Source organism: Ciconia boyciana, chromosome 1 (assembly GCF_034638445.1).
Source record: "Ciconia boyciana chromosome 1, ASM3463844v1, whole genome shotgun sequence".
Classification (NCBI taxonomy): domain Eukaryota; kingdom Metazoa; phylum Chordata; class Aves; order Ciconiiformes; family Ciconiidae; genus Ciconia; species Ciconia boyciana.
This window is the reverse complement of record NC_132934.1, coordinates 121,695,330-121,715,055: the sequence shown is the minus strand read 5'-3', so window position 1 is coordinate 121,715,055 and position 19,726 is coordinate 121,695,330. Positions and strand designations below refer to the sequence as shown.

At 42.7% G+C, this 19,726-nt stretch overlaps 1 protein-coding gene across 7 annotated transcripts in view; it reads right to left on the bottom strand.

Annotated features, from left to right (window-relative positions):
• Positions 1 to 7,831: 7,831 nt before the first annotated feature.
• The window catches only part of UMODL1 (uromodulin like 1), an 81,159-nt gene continuing 69,264 nt past the window's right edge, over positions 7,832 to 19,726 (bottom strand). For 5 of the 7 annotated variants that reach the window (XM_072847023.1, XM_072847005.1, XM_072846981.1 and 2 more), the window contains 6 exons: positions 19,332 to 19,474; positions 18,714 to 18,950; positions 17,690 to 17,849; positions 14,347 to 14,431; positions 11,395 to 11,602; positions 7,832 to 9,780 (listed from right to left, as the gene is read on the bottom strand). In XM_072847023.1, coding sequence (XP_072703124.1) covers positions 11,415 to 11,602; positions 14,347 to 14,431; positions 17,690 to 17,849; positions 18,714 to 18,950; positions 19,332 to 19,474 — 813 coding nt within the window. In that variant the 3' untranslated portion in view covers positions 7,832 to 9,780; positions 11,395 to 11,414. Of the gene's footprint in view, positions 9,781 to 11,394; positions 11,603 to 13,804; positions 13,903 to 14,346; positions 14,432 to 17,689; positions 17,850 to 18,713; positions 18,951 to 19,331; positions 19,475 to 19,726 lie in introns of those variants that run through there. The other 2 variants (XR_012039771.1, XM_072846994.1) reach the window with 2 other exon arrangements.

The following is a 19,726-nucleotide window of genomic DNA, read 5'->3' as shown; positions in this document are numbered from 1 at the left end:
TAGAGGTTAATTTTATGACTGGAAAAGCATGTTTTCTTTCTTAAGCTGGTCTTCTCTCAACTAAGTTATTCATTCAAAGACATCCTCTCATAGGATACCAAAAAGGACCCACTCTTATGCCATGAAGCCTGAGATTTGACTCATTTTGGTTGGCTCCCCAAACTCCCTTAATGTCCCAAAGCTTTTCCCCCTTTCCCTGAGTAAGTAAAGTCTTTGCTTCTCCAAGCCTCTCTCTGAGGATGAGAGAACAAAACCATGGAGATGGTTCTGGGAGATTTACCACCCAAACTGTGGTCTCTTGCCACCATGGGTGGGTTCGTTTCGCTGGTGTAGTGAATTTACCTGCTACACTCCAGCCTTGCCAGAAGCTTGGTATTCTAGTTTTTCAAAGTATTTTCAGCCAAACTACTGTTGGCTGAAGGGGGAGAGAAGTCTGTCCACCCAAGAGAAAGGGGGGAAAGAGGGGAAAGAATGAAAAATCACATGGCAAGATACCTCAAAAAGGTAGAACTGTAAATGCATTGCAGTTTTAATTAAGAAAGCTCCTGCTCACCTTCTAGCTGGTCAAAACTGGAAAAAAATGAACAGGTGTAGGACAGAATTAACAACACACCTAATCTTGATGTTGTCTCACTCATACCTCTCCTTGGCTTGTTCTCCTAACCCGGGAAAATTCCCTGTAACTATGTGAGTAGACAGTTAACAGCTTTGCCAGATGGTTATCAACAGAGAAGTGGAACTGTAAAATGAGTCATTCTGTCATCTCTAAAGATCAGTGACAAATAAATGTTTTATTGCATATAAATATGGGAACGTGCAAAATACATGCTCATCCACATACGTGAATGCAATAGTTGGAAGAGCTAAAATATTGCATACATGCATCAGGCCTCAAACCCTCTTCTTTAGGCCATGGGATGCTTTCCAGAGAGGTCATAGGCTGATGAGCAGGAAATACATTCAAGAGCACAGAAGATGCAAAGCTACACAAAGGAAGGCTCATACTACCCCTGCCCTCCAAAATTTGGGCCTTCACTTCTACCAGAGGTCATACTGGGCACTACAGACGGCTGCATTTCCTCTTTGATTTCAACCCATCTGACCATAAATGCTCAAATCGTGCCACCGGCTGCAGTAAGAGAAGAGTTATTTGAGTACAGAACAGGAGCTGTATTATGGAAGCTATTTCCATTTGAAGAAGCATAGAAATGACTCAGTATCCAGTTCTGTAAAGAAGTGATATGGCCTTTGATCTGCATGGCATCGTATAGAATGTGTCATTTGCCACAGGACAAAAAAAGAGAAAGCCATAATAGGCATTGTGTATTTATCAGATGAAAGTACACAGCAAGCAGCAACAAACTGCGAACAACTAAATTATGGTATCTGTTGCTATTTTAAAAGGAGAGGCCGAGAAAGGTGTGGAGGAAGGAGTGAGAAAATTCTTTCCTGAGGTCAGCACCACCGGCACAGACTTAAGACATAGTTACAGATCAGGCAGCTAGGGAAAAAGCTCTTTACATGTTTTGTGTGTGACCTCTGTATCACACAGGCATTGTCAATAATCAGTTTCTTGTTCACGGCTCCGCAAATCCTTTTGACAGCTAAAACTACACATTGAGAATTTACATCTACCTGTGGTACAAAAGAATATGACATATATTATGCAGTAATAAATGCACCCTGCCAAGACGTGCTAAGTCATTAAGCTTTAAAATCTGCCAGAAAATATAATACTTTAAGTAGTTTGTATTGGAAATATTAAACACATTCACAACAGAAAAACCAATTTTTTGTTCACCTGTAAGGAATGTGGTTACCTGTGGTATTCTTAGCATCTATAGCTAGCACCTAGTGAGCAATACAGGAATATGTATGTAGGGGCTAAGCACTTCCTGACATCTGAGTTAATGTAAAGCTTGTGAGAACACTCACAGTTTCCCTGTCAGCAATTACCAAGTGAGCTTCTTGGAATTCAGAGTCACCTACACAATCCTGGAGCGAGCAAGGTTTCTTGGTGCTTTGGGATGGATTTGCGTCAGCCTGTTGAGAATACTGCTACCCCATAACCTACTGCACCATGCCTGATCCACTTCCAAATATCAGTGAAAGTAGCTCCATAATGCCACCATACTTGGAGTTCCCCAACACTCCTCAATGCTTACATCAAGCTTTCCTATTTTTCCCTTGGATTTTCCCAAAGGCTCCATCCAGGTGAGGAATGAGTAAAATGTCCCATGCAGCAAGGTGCCAAATAGTCACTTCACCATCAGTAAACTAACTGGGGCATATTTTCTCTTCTCGTTGTCCTTAGGTTCTGATCCTCCTCAGAGGTATCTGTAGCAAGAGCAGACACAAAACAGTCAAAGAAAAGCAACTGTCAAGAGACTGTGTTCTTTACAGGATTAAACAGAAAGATCATGGAAGAGAAATGCCACTTTTCTTCTGAAATTGATTACTTCCATAGTAGAGCAGGAAAAGGAGAAAGTCACTATTTAAATAAAGGTTTATTACTTCATCTGTGCCTACAAATACTGGCAATTTTCCAGAAGTTATCAAATATTTTTATATGTGAGAAACTTGCATAGGAAAAAACACTTCTACTAATACTTTCTCTGAAAGGATAGAGAGGGAAAAAGGGAGACAAGTGGGATCAAATCAAGCTCTCTACATGGTATAATTGCAGTATTCCTGAACATGCTGAATTTTGTCAAACACACACCCAAACACACAGAAAAGTGGGTTGATAAAACTACTATATTTTTTCATTCCATACAGTTATTATTTCAGCAAATCCAGTTTCTAGGCAGCAACATGCATTTACCCTAACCATCACACTACTTTTATAGCCTTCATTATAGGTAGGGCTGAGCACCAGCTGGTTTAAAGAGAATAGTGTGAGTGGACATTTCAGGATCCACTGCAAGCACTACAACAGTGATTTATTACTGACACTTCCATACAGCATTTGAACTTCATTGTTTTGGTCCTTTACTGCTCTTTTCCTTGCCATCTTCAAATGTTGTGGCTTTTTCTTGATTCCTTTTTTATACTCATGTTATGATTGGGTTTAGTGTACAAGTCTTTGTGTCTGTGTTAAGTCTCTGAAACTCTTCTTTCTGTGGATTTCAGAGGAAAAATCTCTGTTTTGGGAAAGAAGGGCAGGAGAGGCAGAGACTACTTTCAGGGGAATTTGCTGCATGTGAAAGGTGCTGCATTGACAAGTCTCCTGTGTTACCCCCCGGCAGACAGTGTCACATCCAGACTATGTACCCAAGAGTGTCTTTAGCACAAGGTGGTAGCTGTCCACACAGCCAGAGGGAGGTGAGTTGAAGAAACAGGCAGAGATTCCGTGAAAACTCTAGGCTGAAGTACTGTCTGCCGTGGGCCTGCTAGGATCAGGAGATGGCAAGGAGAGAAGAGAAATCTGCAAAAATAAGAGAGGGGTCTTGAAGAAATGTAGTACCTCTACAGAGACGATACAACTCAGTTGTAGGTTTGCCACAAGCCCTGCCGGACAGACCTCCAGGCAGAGCAGATGTTACAGAGCAAATCAAAGAAGCCATTAGGCGGCTCTGTGCTCTAGGCTTTCTACCAGATTGTAGCCAACATCATGTTTTTAGATCAACTGCAGTTAAACATTTTTGGTTCCTTTAACTTGTTTCCTTCCGCAGCCTACAAGAAAACTTTCCAAACAGGCATTAAAAAGTCAGCTCCTTTATATTTTAATGGACAAATAAATTTTCCAATTATCTCAGCTTTTTCCCAACCCTGCTGGGACCAGAGTTTGGCAATGCTATGATATGAGGGAAAGGAATAACGATGAGTGTTTTGCATCAGGTGTCAGCAGTGTTGTGTTCTCAGTGAACAATAGGGACATTAGGCACGCATACCACTCGTCTGAAGTGCTTCTTAGGAAACGATGTAAGAGGTCAAAACTAAATTTTCATTTCTACATATTTTTCATCCATTGTCTCAAATAATTATCTAGAGCCAGTGCTTCATTAACAGAACAAAAGGTGGGCAACACCAGACTGGAAAGGGGAAATGGACAGTGCTGCTCTTCTATAAGATTTCTCCTTGGTCTCAGAACTACTTGTTTGGTGAAATTGACTGATCAGTGATGTGGAGAACTGACCACAGCAGTCTAAAATGAGCCCTCCAAAGCCAGCAAAACTTGTCTGAGCCGCAGATGGGGTGAAACGGTAGAGACAGATGGATCCTACTGCACCTCATACATTTCCTCCTTCACAGGAAACACCTGTGAAATGCCTCAAAGGAATTAGGGTATGTTCCTCCCAGAAGGCGACACGGTCAATAGCCCAACTTACGTGCCTCTATACCAATGCACACAGCATGAGTAACAAACAGGAGGAGTTGGAAGCCACTGTGCAGCTAGCAAGCTACGATCTAATCACTATCACTGAAACATGGTGGAATGAATCATGTGACTGGAGCACTGCAGTCGATGGCTATAAAGTGTTCAGAAGGGACTGGCAAGGAAGGAGGGGTGAGGGGGTTGCCCTCTGTGTAAAAAAAGTGATTGACTGCACAGAGCTGCCTTTGAAAAACAGCGATGAACAGGTTGAGAGCTTATGGGTAAAAACTAGGGGCCAAGCCAACAAAGGAAACCTTGTGGTTGGTGTTTACTACAGGCTGCCCAATCAAGGGGAGTCTGTTGACAAAGCATTCTTACTTCATACTTGCAGGCTCTGATCCTTCTGGGAGACTTCAATCACCCTGACATCTGCTGGAAAAGCAGCACAGCAAGCTGTAAGCAATCCAGGAGGCTCTTGGAGTGCACTGAGGATACTTTATTAATCCAGGTGGTAGACAGCCCAACCAGAGGAGAAGCATTACTTAGACCTATTGCTTACCAACACGGATGAACTAAATAGATATGTCAAGATTGGCAGCAGCCTGGGCTGCAGTGATCATGCCCTGGTGGAATTCACAATCTTGAGGTATACAGGCCAGATGAAGAGTAGTGTCAGCACTCTGAATTTTAGGAGAGCAAACTTTCAGTTGTTTAAGGAATTAGTGGATGGGACCCCCTGGGCACCTGCCCTCAGGGATAAAGGAGCTCAACAGAGCTGGCCACTCTTTAAGGACGTATTTCTTAGAGTCCAAGAGCTCTCAATTCCCATGTGTGAGAAATAATCAGGAAAGGAAGGCAGGAAACCAGCATGGCTGAGTAAGGACCTCCTCATCAAACTAAAGTGTAAGAAGGAAATGCACAGGCAGTGGAACCAGGGACATGGATCCTGGGAAGAATATAGGGATGCTGCCCAGATGTGTAGGAATGGGATCAGGAAAGCTAAGGCACAGTTGGAGCAGAATTTGGCAAGGGGTGTGAAGAATAGTAAGAAGGGCTTCCACAGGTAAGTTGGTCAGAAAAGAAAGATTAAAGAAAATGTACCCCCCAATAAATAAGACAGGAGAACTAGTGACAACCGTCATGGAGAAGGTTGAGATACTCAACACATTTTTTGCCTCAATTTTCAATGGTAATCTCTCTTCCCACATCTCTCAAGCCCCTGAACCTCAAGGTAGGGACTGGGGGAATGAAGTCCCTCCCATCGAAAGTGAAGATCAGGTTTGAGACCACCTGAGGAACCTGAATATGCTAAGTCCATGGGACCCAACAACATGCATCCCAGGATCCTGAGGGAATTGGCTGATGTAGTTGCTAAGCCACACTCCATCATATTTGAAAAGTCACGGCAATCAGGTGAAGTCCCCAGTGCCTGGAGAAAGAGAAACATCACACCCATTATTAAAAAGGGTAAAAAAGAGGCCCCTTGGTCCCTCACCTCTGTGCCCAGTAAGATCATGGAACAGATCCTCCTGGAAGACATGTCAAAACACAGGGAAGACAGCAAGGTGATTGGAGACAGACAACGTGGCTTCACCAAGGGCAAATCATGCCTGACTAATCTAGTGGCCTTCTTCGATGGAGTGACTGCATCAGTGGACAAGGGAAGAGCTACGGATATCATCTACCTGGACTTATGGAAGGCCTTTGATACGGTCCCCCACAATATTCTTGCTAAATTGACGAGATACGGGTTTGACAGATGGACTGTTAGATGGATAAGGAATTGGCTGGATGGCTGTATCCAGCGAGTTACAGTCAATGGCTCAATGTCTGAGTGGAAACCAGCAACGAGTGGTGTCTCTCAAGGGTCTGTACTGGGACTAGTACTATTTATATCTTCATCAATGACGTAGCAGGATTGAGGGCACCCTCAGCAAGTTTGCAGATGACACCAAGCTGAGTGGTGCAGTTGATTCACTAGAGGGAAGGGTTGCCATTCAGAGGAACCTTGACAGGCTTGAGAAGTGGGCCCATGTGAACCTCATGAAGTCCAACAAGGCCAAGTGCAAGCTCTTACACCTGGGTCGGGACAATGCCCAGACTGGGGTATGAATGGATTGAGAGCAGCCTTGCAGAGAAGGACTTGGTGGATGAAAAATTGGATATGAGCTGGCAACACAGGCTTGCAGCCTAGAAAGCCAACCATATCCTGGGCTGCATCAAAAGAAGCATGGCCAGCAGGTCAAGGGAGGTGATTCTGCCCCTCTACTCCACTCTCGTGAGACCCCCACCTGGAGTACTGCATCCCATTCTGGGGTCCCGAGTACAAGAAAGACATGGAGATGTTGGAGCGGGTCCAGAGGAGGGCCACAAAGATGATCAGAGGGATGGAACTCCTCTCCTATGAGGAAAGGCTGAGAGAGTTGGGGTTGTTTAGCCTAGAGAAGATAAGGCTCCAGGGACACCTTATTGCAGCCTTTCAATACTTAAAGGGAGTTTATAAGGAAGATGGGGACAGACTTTTTAATAGGGCCTGTCACAACAGGACAAGGGGTAATGGTTTTAAACTAAAAGAGGGTAAATTCAGACTAGATATAAGGAAGAAATTTTTTACGATGAGGGTGGTGAACCACTGGAACAGGTTACCCAGAGAAGTTGTGGATACCTCATCATTGGAAGTGTTTAAGGTCAGGCTGGATGGGGCTTTGAGCAACCTGATCTAGTTGAAGATGTCCCTGCCTATTGCAGGGGGGTTGGACTAGATGATCTTTAAAGATCCCTTCCAACCCCCACCATTCTGTGATTCTATGATACCTCAACTGAAGAATCTGTTCTGTGCCTCAGCATGAAAAGGAGACACAAAGGGCCACAGCACTGAGAAAATAGTGACTGCTGGCCACTGAAACATAGAACAGAAAAAAATGACAAATACAGAAAATGGGTGGCAGCTGTGCAACACTTTTGCACAGGGATGAGAAAGGAAGCATTTGGTGCTCTTCCCTGCTTTTCACACTCAGGTCCAGACAAGTCCACTAATGCCCTCAAGGTAAGCTTCATTGAGGGTAAGCTCTGAATATGCTGCTTTTGGAGCAGCTATCAGAACTGTACAAATCAAATGCCCAGGGAGGCTGGTATGACACTAGTTTCAGATTGGATCACCACGTTGCTGCAATACTATTATTGGACTGGGAATGTTGAATATTCTTTTGGTTGTCTTTGCCGGAAAGTGTGAAATTAAAAGTACGTTTTCCCTCTGTAATGTTGAAGAAAGAGGCCCTTAGTAAGTGTACATATGTAGCTGTGGGTAATTGCAGTCCATTGCTGTTTGGTAAGGTCACGTATTGTGTTTTGAGTGGTGTTTGAACATTATACTGATACTCGAACAGTTCTTCAGAAGCTGCCACATCCACACAATGCACATCTTAATACCTGTGACTAAATCATAAAAGGAAAATATAACAGTAGAGAAGTCAACAATAAGTTACAAGAGTGCTTTTATTAACACACCAAAACTCCACTAAACAGACTCAGTCACAATAGCAGTTTCTGCTGAGCATGAAAGGTATCAAATACAAGCTACTGTTCTGCATTTCATCCTGAAGACTAGTGCTCAGCATTTGTAAATGGCATAGCTCCACTGAAATCAATAGGCAAATCTCTAGTCCTGCCACTTTCAAGCAGTTCAGGACTGTAAGTGCTAAAAACTAGAAAAATATTTATAGTAAAATACCTTATCCTTTCACTGTGTGCAGAAGGCAAACACATTACATATTTGAGAGCAAACTGAGCAAAAGTTACGAGCCTCCTACATAATAAAAAGGTAATGGTTATGTTCATCAGACTCTAAGATTGCAAAGATAATTTGCAGTTTCACTAATGAATTGCAACCAAATGGATCTTTTTTATATCAGGATCATAACTGATATTTCAGCAAGGAAAAGACAAGTCAAAGATTTTTACTCCTTATAGATTCACTTGAATCAAAAGCAGAATGCAAATGATTATTCTAAAATTTATTGATGTATTTTAAAGGTGTGTATATAACCTCTAAGATCAATCAGTACAACCTTTTGCAAAACGTAGAAGTCCTTTAACCAATTATGTTATTACCTAACAGAAATTGGACTAGGGGGATAGAAAAGCAACTTTCTAATGCCATTCTGTACCAAAAAAACAGTACCTAAATACTATGGCTACTAAGAGTATTTGTGAGTTCAAGTTAATGACCAATTTCCACTAAGAGTTATTTATAGTGGTGTCCATTGAGCTTAAAGAGGAATTAGCTTGTTGACTGTAAATTACTGAATTACATGTGACCCAGACACAGCAGACTCTATCACTGTGCAGGAGGAGTGCATGCAGCAATCAGAACCAAGGTGTGGTGGGGGCAAGTTACCACACCGCTTTGCTCTCCATCTTCTAACACACTCACTGAAGTGGAGGTTTAGGGCAGCAGAGTGAAGAAGAGCGCCCCAGGAAAGAATCCTGCAGGAGATGCTTACTGTGTGGAAAATATTTTTGTTCCAGTTTATCCAGCTGAACAGACTGTTGTTGTATTCAATGGAGCATGTAAACTAAACCTTTGCTGCTGCACTAAAGGTAGGGTCTTGCAGCCAGGCAAAATTCAGCTCAAATTTATAACTATTCCGTTGCAATTGGAGTGCTCTCACTTAGGTGGGAAGCACACTCTGTGGCTTGACTGCACAATCATTGTGTTCTAATTAAACAGAATACGTAGGTACCAATTGACTTATCGGGAAAAGCATGGGCTGCCAGTAGCAAAAATAGTTTCCTTTTTCTTTTTATTGAGTCCTTATCGATTAAAGAATTTACATTCTGAAGAACACTGAGTAGGTTAAGCCCCAGATTCATGGTGCCTTTTCTTTATTGGTGAAATTCCAATACTTGTTCTCCAGCTTCTGTATACTTAAGGCGTTGCACAATTACATCTTCAACATTGCTGCAGCTCAAAGTTTCAACCTCACCTTAAGTAAATAGTGAATTACAAACTGAAAAGGAGATCTCTCTAAGGGTTTGTTGATTTACCTCCTGGAATATTATAGAAACATGCAGCTTGTCAATAGTAATGGCACAAGTGTTGCTAAGATGGGCACATAGCAACATGGCACAGTGGGAGAGCCAAATCTTGGAACTTGAATAGAGAAACATGAAGTCTCTCTTTTTTCCCTTCTGTTTTATCAATGGAAAAAACTGCCAAAATTCACTTCAACCTGGAGCTGCAGCCACAAATAGTTCTTAGGACACGAGGGAAGAGCTAGATTGCTTAAAAAAGAAAGAAAAAAGAAAAAAAAAAAGAGGGGGGATAGAAGCCTTTTATATGCGACATTAATTTGGAAGAGTCAGCATTGCAACCAGTCATGACCACCATTGTGAAGAGTAATGAAAGCCAAATGCTGAATGAAGACAAGCTTCAGTTCTCCATGTGATGAGACATGATCCAGCTAGAAAAAATAAAAAAAAAAAAACTAATCATGACTGAGAAAGGTAATCAACTACCTTCCAAAGAAAGTAAATACATAGGAAAAAAGAGATGAGTAGTTCCAGCATCTAAAAGGAGCCATTAGCTGAGACTCCAACATGATATATGAGTGTTATGAGCCTGACAATATCCTTTATGCTACAACCTCATTGCCATTACTATCAAGTATTGCAATCACCCGTCACCATTCATGAGAGCAGAATGATGAATGAAGACAAGCCATTCTTCTCTCTGTGGAGAGACTCAGAGGCTTCATATATAGGTTTTAATTTAGTGGACCTAGATATGCCCTTTATGCTGGATTATGGCTCCCTAGTGGGACCTGTATCGCTGATGGAACTGTACAGCTGCTGGAGCTGTACAAAGGAGCCCTGGGTTCCTTCCCTTTGGGCTCCCAACAGGCAGCCCTGCCCAGACTTTGGGAAGCAATCGGAGCATCCCCCTCACCTACAGCAAGCTCCTAGGAGCTGCCCATAGATGACTACAGAGGGTGGTCTCTGCAACGTAAGACTAGGGGAAATAGAGCTAATAGTGACTATTCAAGACTTTACAAGCCGATAGCTGGGATGCAGTCTTCCCTGTCCTTTCTCTGTGCTATATATTAAGCATTATTGTACTTAGTGAAGCGAACTAAATTATCTGCAAATACCATCATGATGAGTCTAGTGAATTTACTGTGGTCGTGGCAGCTGCATTGGCATGTATGCGGCCTCCATCAGGAAAGAGTTACTGACTAACTCTGGTAACAATGTCAAATAAGCCCGTACCCAGGAACAGAATTCGATCAGATCCGCAGTAAACATCTTTGAGTCATGAAGCAATGTTAGGTGTTCTTTTTCAGAAAGCCAGCTTTCTCACCTATCTCTCCTCCTCTTAAACGGACAAACATACAAATGGTGGTGAGCAGCTAGCACACACTCATTTTACAGAAAAAGTGCTGAATCCTGCGGTATTCTGGAAAAGTGTTACATTTCAAAGTTGTAGAGGCAGAATGTGTGGTAGTGGTTAACACTCCTCACAGCTGTCTTTTCAGACTCTCTGCAGGCACTTGTAAGCACTGCTTATGCATTATCAATATTTCAAGCTCTTTATGTCTAACATCCCACTATTTTCTTGAAAAGCACCCCTTCAAAAAAAAAAAAAAAATTAAACCCAAGCTTTTGCAGAAAGGGATAACTTCTGAAGCAAATTAGCCTCTGAAGCAGATTTATAAAGAGAGTGGTAAAGTTTCTCTCCTTTATTATACTAATCCATGATCCAAAACCAAAAGTGATACGCTTTTTGTGGAAATGGTTATTGGTGTTCTTCTAAAGTGGTGTGTCGTTTACACTGACTGAGACCAAAGCCATGAAGGAAGATGAAGAAGAGAAGGCTGTCTTCCTCCTCTGTAGTCTGCAGCATTTGAAAACAGGCAAGAATAGCAGGAATTTCATTCTTACTTCTATGACCTTCACCCACAGCAAACAGGACGAGGTTCAAATACCCTTAAACAGAGGATGCTCATCTGCAATTATTTAACCATTTCAGGAAGAGATAAACAGCTAAAAAAAGTAAGTGATCATAATTCAGTACTTACATCTGGTAACCTGGAAATCACTAATCATAGAACACTTGGTAGCTGAAGTTGTCAGACTTGATTCTGAAGTTGTATCTTCCCATCTTTCGCTGGTACTGGAAAATGAGAAGGCTCACAACTCCCAGCACAAAACCAAACACAGCAAAGGCAATGAGGATGATGTATCCAACTCCCATCCCAGCTTCCTTCTCTCTCTTCAAATCAGATGCTAAAAAAAAAAAGAGGTGAAAGAAAAAAGCTTTGAAATTCCTAAATCTTTTCCTGGGGTAAGAAACAAGGCTTGCCTACAAATTAGCCCACATGCATGCTGAAGCACAGAGCTGTGATACAGAAGTGAATCAGCCTCTTGGGGAGGGCGATTCTTGTGGAAAGATCTGTGAGCCACAGTCCAAGTTCTCTTTTTACATACAGGGGTAGAGGCCCTGCAGACATGAGTGTGATATGTCTGGGAATTTGACTCTACAATTCTCTGTTAAAGTAAGAATTAAAGGATCAGCACTGATGACTTTTTGAAATGCTGCCTTACTTTCAGAATGACCCTAGAGGTGAAGCATTCTCCCATCTTAATCCTGCCCCCATTAATCTGTGATTATTAAAAACCACGTGATTTGCTTTTATCTCATATGTAACACTTCTTTAAACACAAAATATTTAGGGAAGGATTGTCCATGTGTGCTGGGTCTCTAAGCTCCCATTCTAGTCAGCAGAGATCTGGCTGGGGCGGTCAGTGGAGGCAGGTGACTGAGTCACACTGAAGTGGTCACCATGGGCTCAACTCTGTAGCCTGAGCATAGGCATCTAGGGCCACCTGAGAAGCCCAAGGGTGTCTACAATGTCTGCACAGGTCTGGCAGAGATGGCATGGGACGTGCAAAAGACCTATAGTCTTTTGGAATAGCACCCAGACACTGAGGGGAAGGAAAGAATGGGGCACCATGGGTCATGAGCACTAAATGCCTATGTGTGGGCAAGAGTCACGTCCCTTGTTGCCAGCTGTCTCCCTAGGCTCCACTGAACATCGACAGAACACGTTCGCCTGGTTCACATGTAGACAATTCCATGTATTTGTCCAAATGCGCAAGCAGAATCCCCTCTCCCTTTAACATTATGCCTCTATTCATGTTTGTACATGTACTCTTGCACACTTGTAATTCATTCTTGTGAATGCGTGATGCACCTACAAAAACATGCATTTGCCTGCATACATTTTCAGGACAGCGCTTATTTAGCCAAGCACTTGTGCAGTACCTGAGGTGCACAGAAGACAACTACTAATGTGCATACATGCCTGTAATTAGAGACAAGCTCTTTGGCCAAAGGGCACTGCTGGCAGCCACAGAGGTATGCAATAGCGGTGTCCAAGCTACGTAACATCCAGGGCATCATTCCAAGACAGGCCAAAGCAGTGTTGCACAATATATTTAGGCTTATTTCTGAATTTCAATATGAAACAAAGGAATAAAAAAGAAGATGCACAGTGGAAACGGCAGCCTGTAGCCAGACACAGATAGAGCAGGCCTTCCTGAGGACGTGTATCAGTGGTCTTTGCTGTAGCACGTGGCCAAGCAGTATAGGCAAAGCAGTTAAAGCTTCTTTCATGTTTCACTGCAGCAGCTTACCTGACATTGTAATTCACATTGTCTCCTTCAGCACAGAGATGCATATCACTGTCTAGGTCTAGCCTCACACTTAAAATGCAATGTGAGTATCCAAATTGGAAACAGGAGACAACATCTAGTAATGCCACCTTTGCCTAGGAACTGATGTAGTACAACCAAAATAAAGCTCCCCTCACCAGAGTTCCTTTTGTGCAGTGACCATTTTTCACTATCAGAAATGCATTGGGGTGTCCAGTGAAAATGGGAATGAGATCTACTTGATGTAAGTGCTGTACAAAGAAAGCTGTATTAATTGCTAAGTTTTAAAAAAGGAACTAACTCAGAAAGGAACACTGAAGGCCTACTCTAACAGACTAATACTTGCATATAATGGAAGAAAAATATAATATGCTAAGTCAGAGCCGGTTTCCAGGTCCAAAAAGAACATTGTGACCATCACAGCAGAGGAGAAAAAAATACCCTGAACTCACTCACAGTCCAGCATTAACTTATCTCCGCAGTCAGAAGAGCGTTAAGTGACTGGCAAAACAGGCAACCAGCAGGAGGAAAGGGGGTGACTTCTGTCTATTCTCAGTAGATGTGTTAAAACTCTGATATTGGTGTGCACAAATACTCTCAATGAGTATTTTATGCTAATAAGATATGAATGCAAATGGCTGGAGGAGGCCAAATGAAAATGTTAGAGGCCATGGGTGCCCTTGGAAATATCACTCAAGGTAAATGCAGAAGAGGCAGATGCATAACAGATTAGACCTTGCTTGTACACAGTGCTGGTGTTCACTCTCTATTAACCTGTACTGCACCACTCCACCCGATTAACCAAGGTGCTGTGCATCAGCTGTCCTCTGCCACTTTCCATCACGGTAGTAATGAAGTCAGTACCAGGGAGTCTGAGGGAAGACAATACAATCTCTTATCTCCTCTGATTTTGGACTTCAGAGCTCAATATAATTGTGGCCTAACAACAGTGTAAACACTTGAAAAACTGATTGCAATCTAAAAGATTCAAGCTGCTTTCGCACTTGACAATTGTAATAACTGTTTGATTTTGTGGCTGTTGCACTTGCTACCTTGTGCAAATAGCTACACGAAGCACTTAATCCTCTTCCTTTCTACATTCCCGTGACAATCTGACAGTCACTTCACCGAGGAGGGCGCATGCTTTTCCACACTGCCACATGGCTTCAGTAAGAACACCTGCTCCTCAGAAAAATATGCAGAGGGGCATGAAAACCTTGTATCACAGGTCTTCAGGTTCCCTTGCCAGTGAAAAAGAATCTTGAAGTGATAGTTACTCTGTGTCCCCTTTTTGTAAGCGTCCATTCATAACTCACCAGCTGATTTACACAGGGGTCCCCAGGATGTTCTGTACGTAGCGATGGTTTCACCAGTCTTCAGGGATCGAACCCCATGGCATCTCTGCAACAATCAATTCAAACTCCAACAAATAATATGGCTTACTAATTAAAAATACAAAGCCTTCTGATGAGTATGTGAAAGCCCAAGTGCTATTCTCACTCATTGGGGTTTTTGTTCCTTAGTGCTATGCTTTGTTAAACTGAAATGAGCACCAAATGGAAGTTCAAAAGAAAAGTCAATAGGGAAACATCAGTATAAAATCTGTAATTAGTCACACTGGAAAACACTGCTGTGAACAGACATTTCACACAATCTCTTTCTTTTCATTAACTTTCTGTTTGCTTTAGAGAAACCTTTTGGGAGAATAAACTTCTCACTATTTCTGTATGCCAGGGTTTTGCAAACATTTTTGTTTGGATGTTTCTACTGCCCATGGCAGGCAGAGCAGATACTACAACCAGCACCAGCAAAAGCAGTGGCAACCTTCAGCCCCTGCCAAGCTGTGTGTCATTCTGAAGCAACGCACAACTCTTCAGTGACATGTGAACTACTAATCTGGGAACAACTAGTTTGAAAGCCCTGCCCTGTGAAATGTTGGGGATCAGCTGCTTTAGCTTTGTGTGAGCAGCACTTGCAGAATACACAGCACACACATCTTCTGCACACGTCCTCGGTAGCACTGTTCAGTTTGTTTGCTACCTTTTTGTTTTAAGTTGCAACCCAAAGGTCTCTGATGGGAACCATAGCTCATTGAGGTTATTCAAAAGATACTGCGGCTCTCCTGGAAGTGCACATAAAAACAGAAACTGCAGTACCATACTATAATCAGCAAAAGAAAACAGGGAAGTGCAAGGGTGTCTTACCAGCTTGTCTACACAAGAATGTCTCACCGGTGTTACCAGCCTGGTTACACTAAAAAACCTCTACAATCTCACCAGTGTTACCAGCCTGGTTACACTAAAAAACCTCTACAATCTCACCAGTGTTACCAGGCTGGTTACACTAAAAAACCTCTACCATTCGCTGTCAGCAACAGTGTCTTTAGCTGGGTCAGCCCCCAGAAAAATACCCATATAGCTGCGACTTTGGCCTACTCTCAAATAGCTTTCCCAGCTAGGCGGATCCATTAGAGAATACACTTACATAGCTGCTCCCTGATATCAATGATTTTTTGGTCCCACATGGCCATGGAGCCACGGTGGTGGAGATTCGGTGGAGTTGGTGGAGATTCCATTTGGTGGAGATTCCATTTGGTGGAGATTCCACCAAACATATGCATGGTGGTGGCACATCACTCCTCTTCCCATTCAAAGTCATGTTTCTTACTCATTTCTTACTACATTGCTCCCCAGCCTGTCTGTTTTTTTCTACTCTAAACTTTAGAGCACCTTACTCTCTTCTGCCAAGAAAACAAGGAATAAAAAGACTGGGCAAGAAGAAATAATACAAGATGTAAGTCTCAATTTTGTGGGCAAAGAACTGAAGCAAATCTGCCCTGAAGCAAGTCACTATTCTCCAGAGTAGCAGACAGATCACATCCCAGAGTACAGAGGATCACATCCCAGACCCTGGGCACTTTCCCAGCCATCTCACTTTAATTCCAAATACACTCTGTTCTTGCTCCAATTTTCCTTGATCTTTGCACCTCCTGCAGCTCCCCCTCCCTTCTTTGTAAAAGCCATTGTCATCCTGTGTAGATGTGCCTAGTACTTGTCTTCTCCGCATAACATTTTAATCTCAATCTAAGATACTGAATTCACTGACTTTTCATAGGGGGTAAATTTTGCATAGGAGAAAGAACAATATCTCTCATCTCTCTATATGAATAATATAGAAATTAGTAATATAGAATATATGAAAGAAGAGGGCCTCACTGATTAACTCTGCTGTGCCTTGTTTACTGCAGATGTCAATCTCAATCAAACCTCATCTTGGGCTAGCAGAATTACCCCATCACAGACCCCTGTAATTCAGATCAAAGCCAGTCCTGTAGCTGACCATGTTCCTAAACTCTAATCCATACAGCGAAAGCCTGCTCTAACAGCAAACCCAGCAGCTCCCAGCAAAACAACTGTTGGATTCCTTGCAGCAGCCATACCAGCCCACACGGTCCCTGTCCTGCCCATCCCTCTTATTCCCTGCCTCGCACCCACCACCGCGTCCCTCCTCAGCTGTGCAGGACACACAGTGAACTCAAGGAGGGCACCACCTCCTCCAAAGGAGGGCATAGGCTGGGGGTTGCTGAAGCACTGATTTTCAACACGCAAATTCAGCTGTGAAAACTGGAGCCATCTTTCCATCTGTCAGTCGTTTTTCCTGTTCCTACTTCTTTTTTTTAATCTGGAGGAAGCTTTATACTTTGAGAAAGGAAACAAGCATCTTCTGATAGCCATTTTTAACCTTTTAGGAAGAGATCGTTTGCTTTATAATGGGCTTAAACTGAGTTATTTAGAGCTAGAGGAAAGTGTTAAACAATGGAGGAACACCAAACTGCTAATGAAAACATCCTTGATAGGAAAAGAGCCAGGAAGGTTGGCAGGGGGAGAGGAGAATTCCTGTGTGTCTGCTAAAAAGAAAAAAAAAAAAAGCCATCAGCAAAACCTATTTTTTCTTATTCCTATGGTAGCAACACATTTTTAGATGAAGCAGTGTGTATCACTTAGAAGTAAAAAGAAACAAAGCAATGCTTTGGAGCACAGACAATTAGAACTGAAGTTGTTATCAGAACATTGCTTGGTTTATTGCTTTAAAAAGCAATAGGGTTTTAAAAAGCTGTAATAAACTCTATTAGAGTCACAGCCCTAGAAACTTAATGCCACCAAGCTTCCTTTCCTGGCACCTAAACTCTCACCTGGAGAAGGTAATCTCTAGTGGGAAAAAAAGGACAGAAAAACATCCCAAATCAATTTACTCAGGCTTTCCTGCTGACACTGCCAATATGGGCGCTCACTTTTTTGTGACATGTCCATCCGAGATGACACATTTCTGAACAGCCTATCTCATTGTGACTTCTGTTCATTGCCGCATAGCCACCCCTGTGCAGAGGCAAAAGGGTCAGTTCTCAGGTTCCCCAACTTTGATTTCCCCATTTCTGTACAAGCTCCATGCTTTTAACTATGAGGACAAGGAACAGGAAGAAAGGCGGACACTTCCATATGGTTGTAGTTCTTCCCCACTCCTCTCTGCTCTCAGCAGAGACTGAAGGAAAACTTCAAGAGCTATTTTAAACCCTGTTTGGAAACATTACTCCTTCAGTTCCATAGCAGGACTGCATATGGCATGTCGGAGAAAAATAGTATGTCGGAGCAAAACACTTACCGTCCTGCAGGTGCTTCCTGGTGTCTCCATACAAATACGTATTTTGCAGTGTAGGTAAACCACAGAATTGTTGACAAAGGAAAAAATTTTCATCTTAAACTGCGCTTTGCTTGAATTCCCATTCTCTAGCAGTGTGGTGTACGTATTTGGGATGGGACAGCTGAAAAGGAAGAGGAAAAACGTACATAGCAGCTAGGGCTATAGAAGGCATGTTGTGGTTATAGCACATAACTCAAGTTGTAAGGCTCCTTTAGAAAGCTGCACCCACACCCACCATGAAGCAACTCTCCAGCAGTGCAGGGGTGATAAGGGGCTATTTGCTGCTTTATTCTCACAGTATCCAAACAGAATAGGAGATCTGAGAAGTGGTCGGAGAGTTGGAAAAAAAGGGAGAGAGTGACAGAAAGAAGGATTTAAACTTGGCTTCACCAAACACAAAGTGAAAGAACATCATATTAAAAGGAATAACTTTTGTTACTGAGCAAAAGGACTATCCTGTATTTTAAGGTGGTGGGTGAGCCCACCTTAATGACATTGGCATAAGTCATTGGGGTGAGATCAGGGATCTGGACAGGAACAAACCTCCTCTTTTACCAGAGGCTGCATTAATATTGTCTGTGAGTCACAACACATAGGCATCAACTAACCTACACCTTCATTGATGAGCGTCACATAAGCCCTTGGTAATACCTGAACCACAGAGAAACAGCTAAAGCACACACTTGTCAATGTTCTTTCACTACTGGCTGCCAAAACCACCTATTTCTTCAGGTCAAAAGTACAACTCCTTTACAAAACTACGGGGAAGACAACCAAACTCAAACAGCTACCGCATTACCCTTTGAAAACATTTTATTTTCATACCTACCTTCCTTGTTCACAGAAGGAGTGACCAGTCAGAATGGTAAGGGACAGTGTATATGAATGATGAGAACACACATAAAAGGCATTTAAAATATAACACATTAGCAGTCAGCACCACTGGAAGTATGGCACATGCTATTTGCCAGTGGCATTGCCGTACCTGTTGCTGATAAAAGCAAATGAGAGGGGATCCACTGAATTATTAGTTGGAGTCGCCCAGCAGCCAGTGAGGACCACCTTGAGCTTGCTACCTGCTTTCTGGATCCCCACTTCAATCAGTACATCATCACTGGCAGAGACACTGAAATTTTTTTGTATTGGGGAGTTTCCAATAAACAAACGCATTTCTGTTCTGAAGTGTCCAGATCCATGCAAATCCTCAAAGATGGTGTGAAGTCTGAAACAACAATTAACCTCCTTTAAAGACCACAAATTTGACTGTGTGTTTCTATAAATCACTGCCTGTTTCTCCACCTCTTGCACGTTTAAGTAGTGAAGAGTTATCTGCACTCCAGGATGTTAGGACACTGTTTGTTTTCATCTATGGTTTAGCCAGGCAATTGCCAGTCTTGTTGGCCGTTGGATCTATTGACACATTAGATGGAGTAGGAGAGAAGCCCATGGCAGGGATCACCTGAGCACAGGACTCGCAGGATGGCAAACTACTTGGCATAGCAAGTACTGCCACTGGATACAGCTAAGGTCCCTGGGGATTTTTCCGATGCAGCAGTGCTCAGCCACGCAACAGCATTTCAAAGCAGAGAGAGTTGTTACTTACCCTTCTGCAGTATATCCAGAGGAAGTCAAGAGATCATTTTGAAACACACAGTGAATGGGACTGGCAACTTTTAAATGGTGGATTACTCCCTGAGCAGAAACGTCATTCCGAAGGATGGTTTTCGCTACGGTATTAGTCACGTTCTGGAACACAGAGAGAAGAAAGCACAACTTGTGAGCACAGTGTATCTAGGGATAAAACAGAGCTACAGGCTTACCAGCTTCAAGCGCTTAGGAATTCTCCATTCTCCTGGCTGCAAAAATCAAACAGATTAGAGCTCTAGTATCTTGTTTGCTGTACAGTGAGACAATGAAAATCCACCAGCCTTCCTCCTCTTCCTCAGTCTGCTCCACAAGGGAATTTCTGTACTTTGGCATGGCCTGAGCACAGCGGTT